Below are 7,733 nucleotides of genomic sequence, written 5' to 3'. Positions count from 1 at the left end.
TCTAACTTAATTACTTCCATGATTTTTATAAATTACACATTTATCTTTCTCTTACATAATTTTCATTTTCAACTACAATATATATAACCTATTAGGTGTTCGGTAAAAACATATGATGTAAGAGAGATAATAGTGAAATTTCGAAAATTTTGAAAATAAATCAAACTAAGAGTTGAAGTTTAAGAACATTTTAATGAATATATCAAACAAAACGACATAGTATGGTGTGTTTGGGTACGTAAGCTTATATACCCTTAAGGGTATATTCACTTTTCTCATATATATATATATATATATATATATATATATATATATATATATATATATATATATATATATATATATATATATATATATATATATATATATATATAACGTGAAAATGCTGAGACATGAATGTAATTTTACTATTAAACTTTAATTAACTAATTATGTAGGATAATAATTGCTTGCTAATGGAGTATTAATTTAATAGTAACCAAAAAATATGGATCTTTATTTTTTCCACATTCAATATCAAACCACAAGAAGACAATTTATGTGGGTCTCTTTCCGAAAACATGAAAATTATATATACTATTAATCGCTAAAATCGTGAGGAACAGGAAAGTTTTTTCTCTTTCTTCTTCTTCCACTCAAGTTTTCCTTTTCATAAAAGCGCCCCCAACTGTTTTTTTTCCTTTCCATCTTATCCGCGTTTTGGTGGCCGCCTTGCCGCTTTCCTCCTCCAATACAATTTGACTTGAAACCTCTTCGTTCCCATATTTCTTCAGCCAAGAAGATACACAACTTGAAGTCATGATTCACTTCATTCGGCAACCTCTCTCTCTCTCTCTCTCTCTCTCTCTCTCTAGGGTTTATGTGTGAAGTCAGCACCAGCATCCGCTCCAGTTTTAGTGACCATTGCGACGTACCGCTACCCGCTCTTTACCCCCTCTTGACTGTTGAGTGAATCAAGAGTTTTTTCCTGGAATCGACATGCTTTCAACGACACCCACCTCCACCGCCGCCCTCTACCCTCCGCCCGTGTCCGCCTTGGTAAGTTCCACTTCTTATTTTTTGAAGTCAAATTAAACTTGAAATTGTCTCCGAAATTTGTAGGAAAGGGATTTGTTTTCTGATTTTCTAAGTTATCGCAATTTGGTGACGACGTCGTCAACACCGCTGCCACTATCGAGCGATTGTCATATGGAAGCAACACAAATGATGAATAATGTGACATCCCCAAAATCACAGCCAGAAAAGACCGGTTTGTTTATGCTTTGTTTAAAAATCAGAGTAACATTTTAAATAAAAGTGTTGCGGAATTTGTCCCAAAACAATAATATGATAAAGATTTATCAAAAGCATTTCCATAGAAATGTATTTCATTAAAAGACTCGGGATGTCATGTTCGTACAGATCAAAAGCATAAACAGTACAATACAAGCCTTACTACATTATTTCATATCTACAGGCCTATATCCGTAATCCCTCGTCCAAACATCATATATATGCTCAAGCGCCACTACCTGTAATACATAAAACTGAGTGGGTCAGGCTTGGGAGCCTGGTGAGCACATAGGGTTTTCAACCCACAATAAATAGTTTATTAATTTCATCAATCAACAATAACCCGATTACCCGTTCCCGTTATCCTCACTTTACGTCCCTAAACACCTATCATAAGGGACCTAGCCTAAGGATCATCATCGGGACGGACACTGCTACTAAGGGGATTCCTCAGCAATAAATGTCCTAATAGGCAACCATGTGGGGGATGGAGTACATCTGGTGAGTACACAGTTCAAATAAACACACAGTTCAAATAAACATCTACAGGTTGCGAGCCTGCTAGTGTTCCACTGGACTGTCTAGAATAGTCCGTGGTCGTCATCTATACTCCGCTAGATGACTGGATCATCAATAACATCTATAACGAGGCCTCTCATTATTTTATTTTGTCACACAGCAACTATTACATCTACCCATGTTTTACCCAACACATTTTGTAGATATAAAATACATATACAGTTTAAATCTTTGAAAACATGTATAAAACGTTCATCCAGCATAGATAGCAAGTATTCAGATAATATGCACAAATAGCACGTAATTTATATTAAATAATTCATATCTATGTGTAAGTTGAAAGTAAATATGCACTCACCTGAAAAGGTGGTGATTCCGAACTGAGACAGCGCTTCGCTTCTTAAAAAGAATTTTCTTCGACGAAACAGCGGGTTTTATAGAAAACCGGACTTTGCTTGGAGCAGCGTTCCCGAGCCGAAAAGCTCTTCTTCTCGGAGCCTTCGAGCACTCCGGGGCTTCCGCCTCGTGCTAGGGAGGTTCCCTAGGCTTTTCGGGGGATTTCGGGGCTAGAGAGAGGTTCTAGAGAGAGAGAGAGTAAAGAGAAGAAAGAATGGGAAAGGTGTGAAGAAAATGAGGGTGGGAGAAGTGGTATTTATAGGGTGAAATGTGGCTGAACTTGGTGCCACATGTCACCATCTGGTGGCAAGCCTTGGGGAGAAAGCAATGGCCAAGATTGTGCCACATCACCCATTTTCGCACAGCACACTTCCGACTTCTAAAATCTGTAACTTTCACATACGACCTCCGTTTTTGACGTTCTTTATATCCACGCGTAGGTAATAATAAGATCTACAACTTTCATTTTGACACCGTCAGCTAATTCTCGACCGATCTTAAATTTAACAGTACAAGGAGATTATACTGTTAAACGTCTGCGTAAAATTAATAACTTCTACATACGGACTCTGTTTTTGTCTATCTTTTTACCGTTGATTTCCTATTAATGAGATCTTCAACTCTCATTTACGTTGCGTAAGCCAAAAACCGCTCGAACTAAAATTCGAGTTTCAGGTCGTGCACTGCTAAGCCGAATCTTAGAAAAATCATAACTTCTTCATACGAAGTCAGATTTGGGCGTTCTTTTTATCGATGTTCTTAGTTTAACATATTCTACGACTTTTGTTTAGATTGATAAGGCTAAAAAGTCTTCTATCGTAAATTCACTATTTACGTCTCCTGGTGCCGTGCCGGTTTTGCCGTAAAACTTCGGCGGGCCATAACTTCTTCGTTATAGCTCGGATTTCGGCATTCTTTATATGTACAGAAACCTTGAGACGTATTCTACAACTTTATGTAGAGATATCGGGATTATCTCACACTTTAATTTTGACGCTCATTTTTTTATTCTTTATTAATTATACATTTATAATTAAATAATAAACACATAAACACACATAATTCACATAATACTCAAATATTTTATATTTATTACTTCAAAAAGAGTTACAATAGTTGACCTAGACTATTACATTGACAAAAATGCTTAGCCCTGAAAACCCGGGCGTTACAAATAAAATCTCCCAAATCAAGTTTTATTACATACCTTGACCTCACCGCCTATACTCTAAGGACTGGCATTCAGACACGCAGAAAGAATTGACCCACGACTAAGAACCATCAATTCCACCAATCGTTGGTCTTCCCTATATTTCTTTTGAGCTTTTGATGGGTAGAGTCTCCACGTTTTTGAAAAAAAAAGGTCGATACGCTCAATGAACTGGGTCGGGTGTACCAATCTATCTCGACAAAGATAGTTTTGTTAGGTTGTGTACTTGTGATTTTAAGCTTACTCGATACCACATGTAAGTTTGATTAAATGCTGAAACATTTTCCTACTGGGTGTTTGTTAAAAGTTCTCAGTGAACTTTTTTAAGTTTAAGCCCTAAAAACTCGCTAATTCTCTATTCTCAATCTCTTACATCTATTCTTTTCTCTGTACATTCAGCCTTATAAATCCATTCCACTTACTGTATATTCTCATTCACATAAGTTTGATGCTTCGAAGCTACTATGCATTTGCAGGCTGGATATTGTGATGATGTTGAAGTTGTTTATACTTTCCTTGATACAAATAAAATTGACAAGATACATTCCTCTTTGTATGTCTGTTATCTTTACACATTCCATCTTATCATATGTTTGTTTCTTTCTTCATATATCTTACTTTACAATAGGAATGCTCAACCGATTGAGAAGTTAAAGTCAGCTTACAAGAAGTTTTTCGTTCGTTCAATGAGTAGACCAAAAGCCATTAAGAGGAATCAATGGATACTCGTCAACCTACTAGAAGCTTTGGAACCATCTTGGCTCGAGGAGACAGTGGTGACAATTTCTTAATGAATATATGCGAAAAAATCATTTTCTTTCTATTACTAATATACTAATTTTTTTTAAACTGCTAGGAAATCGCCCTCTAGAAAGTTCCGAAATAGCTAGAAAAAGACAAAAACAAGAAGGGTGAGGAAATGATATAACATGTTTGATTATTATTTCAAACCAATTAGCATATACATTCTGATAAAAAAATCTTTTTGATAGGGTTGTTGCATCATTCAAGGTTTATAAAAAGACTACGGGTAGGTGCTCAATGCAACAACAGTCGGAATCGTCAAAGCCGGAGTTGAAAAACTGGAATACTCTTCGAGGAAGAGCTGATAGAAATAAAGAGAATAATGCGATTTCTGCCAAGTGGACATCACATAAGGTATTATTAATTTATTATTCTCTTTATTTCAATATTCATAAATTGTTCATTGAATTATATTTCCTACAAATTGAATTATATTTCTTTCAAATTTCAGATTCCACCCCTGATGAAATAGCTGCAAGAGAACTTAGATTCCAATTTTATAAAAGGACACAAACAACTGTTTCTTTTATCGAGTTGGATCCTATGTCCAAGAAAAAAGTCAAAAGCTAATATTTTTATTTCTTCCTTTTTACCCTTTTCTAAATTTTGGTAAAATTAGATTGTTGAAAATTTTGTAGAACAGAAGTAAGTGAAACTTGATAATGATACCTCATTTATTTCAAAAAGATCAATGTTATCAAGCTTTAGACCAGCTGACTTGACTGCAATCAGAATTGCAACAGCAGGACCTATGCCCATAACAGCTGGATCCACTCCAACAGCCTCAAAAGTCCTGCATCAATCATCATTGTAAATGTAAGTCTCATATACCTTCTTTTTTTTTGGTTTTTTATCCAAGAAAATCTTAAAAAAATCAATGAAATTACTTTTCAATGTGAAAAGATAACACATAAGTACCTGAATACGCCAAGAATTGGAAGACCTTTCTTTAGAGCCACACTTCTTTTCATGAGGAGGACTGCACCAGCACCATCACTAATTTGACTTGCAGTCCCTACTTGATAAAAGATCATTCATGAGGGTTTTGAGTCAGAAGTTTTTTTTGATATATGAATAATTGTTAAATGCAAGAAATAGCAACATTCGTTCATTTAATTTGTTTATTGTAGTATCATACTTCCATTTCTTCCTATTACAACATTATAATAAAAAAAATGTACAAAATTTTAGCAATGTCATCCAAAAAAGAAATTTCACTGATATAATTGGGTAAAAAAGAAAAAGAAAAATGCAATGATGTAATAGAAAGAAATGAAAGTACGTTGTTATTTCTTGCATTTAGCATGTATATGGTATAATATCCAATTCATATATAAATATAATATACCTGCTGTTATGGTGCCATCCTTTTTGAAAGATGGTTTGAGTTTTGCTAGATCTGCGATGTTTGTGTTTGGTCTAATACCATCATCTACAGCTATTGTAACTGCCTTTTCCTCTTCAGTTTTTGGGTCCACGATCTAATAAAAGAAATCAATGTGGACCAATATGCATAAAAAATAAAAAATATATATTTTTTATTTAAATACGTTTCATAAACATAATATATATATATATATATATATATATATATATATATATATATATATATATATATATATATATACAATCTTTAAAGTAAAGAAATGAGTATAACCTGCGAGTTATGACAACATCAAAGTGTTGGAGCCAGTCAAGAGTCAACAAGGAGCTTCCGTTGACTTTTTGGGGCCCACATAGAAAATTCATCACAACATTTGTTTAGTCCCAAAGACTGTTATCAGATGAATAAAAGTTATTTTATTTTTTACTGATAATAGCAATGTTGCTATACTATAATCTGTATCAGCAAGAGAAAACAACAAAATATGGTGTTACAAGGACAAAATGGTCATTTACTTTTTTATTCACATTAGTAGGAAAAATAAAAAGAAACATGACCTTAACAACTGACTGTTTCTTTTTTATTTAATGCGTTAAGCCAAAACAGCAACCTTAATGTATTAAGACACTAAACTATTTACATATTTGTCCTTCTGTTTTTCCACCCAACTCCTCTCACATTAAATAAAAACAAAAACCAACAAAAAAAATAAATATATGAATAAATAAATAAAATATTGATCTCTTTTAAAATAATGAATTCAGAAATTACCATGTAGTAGACAAAATCAAGAATGGGATGATCCAGAACGTGAATATCAGCTTCCTCATAAAATGCAGATATGGCAACCTATTTTACAGATTAAAATGGAAGTTGGAATAAGGGGCAATATTGTAATTTCCTTCTCCCAGTATTGACCAAATATCTTAAATACCTTTTATTTATGTTAAATAGAAAAATAAATATTTTGTTTTTATTTATCTGATGTCATAACAACAGCTACTGCCCCAAATGGTATAAAAAAATATCTTTTTTATTTTTTATTTTTCTCTTAATAAGCCCATATATTCATAACTAATAAAAACAAAAATAAATAGTATTTGCTTCTATGTGTAAAGTAACATAAATACATTGTTATTATTCACACTAACTTTTCTTCCTAACCATATAAAAAGAGGATAGTCAAAATGGGTAGATGTTTAAAGAGTTTGAAAGGGAGGGGCAGAACTGGAAAGTTGTAGTTTAAGTTCAAGATAATAAAAAATTCTAGAGTTGGTGTACATTAAAGTCAAAATGGTAAAGTGTCAACTTTCACATCTTAAATTTATTTATTTATTTATTTATTTTATAAATGATCTACTTTCTTGCATATGCCAAGATAACTTCTGAATGTGATGACAAAGTTCAGATTGTTGGAGATGATCTTTTGGCCACTAACCCAACGGTAAGTTTTTCAGAAGTCAATTTGAAGTTTTGTGAAGGGCAAAATCGTAATTTTAAAATATTTAACGATTCATAGACCACCAAGGGGACTCAAAAGATTAGTGTACCAGAATGACCAAATTTAATGTTCTTTTTAGGGGTTTTGTAAAGGGCAAAGTCGTGTTTTTTGAAAAAAAAAAAAAAAAGTCGGTTGGTAGTTAGATTTTAAGGGACCAAATATGTAACTTTTTTTTTTCTGTGTTTGGTGGTGTAAAATCGTCATTTTATAATAAATAACAGCTAAGTAGTTACATTTAATGATTCTAAAAAAAAAAACAGTATAATACCAAAAGGACCAAACTTATGATTTGGCCTTTAAACTATCAAAATTCCTATTTTACCCTTCTTGGATATTGTGTTTACAGAACTTTATTGTTGTAGGCCATATCTAAAAAAAGGAAGAAAAGCACAAAATCTAGTGAAGGTATCTTTTTATAATTTCATAATTCAATCCACCATTAAATTGGTTTTAAATAATGCCAATTTTTTTTTATAAATTTATTTAGGTATACTTGGCGAATTTGAGACTCAAAGGAGTTGAGATAGAGTGGTTATTACTGCATACGAGCCTATCTTCACAAAGTATATCTTCTTCTTTAGAATTGAAACATGATGTGAGACAGGTAAATGGAATATGTTTTTGGAAGGAATGAAATCTGTTAAAGG

General features: G+C 32.9%; 1 protein-coding gene across 1 annotated transcript; it reads right to left on the bottom strand.

The window, feature by feature from the left end:
• Positions 1-4,846: 4,846 nt before the first annotated feature.
• Positions 4,847-6,415, bottom strand: LOC145039796 (3-ketoacyl-CoA thiolase 2, peroxisomal-like; the record flags this gene model as incomplete). The annotated part of the gene is made up of 5 exons (XM_078987804.1): positions 6,357-6,415; positions 6,226-6,253; positions 5,550-5,682; positions 5,120-5,216; positions 4,847-4,994 (listed from the first exon to the last, which is right to left on the bottom strand). Coding segments are annotated over exons 1-5 (465 nt in total), but the record flags the coding sequence as incomplete, so codon positions are not given.
• Positions 6,416-7,733: the final 1,318 nt, after the last annotated feature.

The sequence above is a fragment of the Lactuca saligna genome, chromosome 4 (assembly GCF_052625555.1).
Source record: "Lactuca saligna cultivar CGN05327 chromosome 4, ASM5262555v1, whole genome shotgun sequence".
Classification (NCBI taxonomy): Eukaryota; Viridiplantae; Streptophyta; class Magnoliopsida; order Asterales; family Asteraceae; genus Lactuca; species Lactuca saligna.
This window is presented reverse-complemented; position numbering and strand designations above follow the sequence as displayed.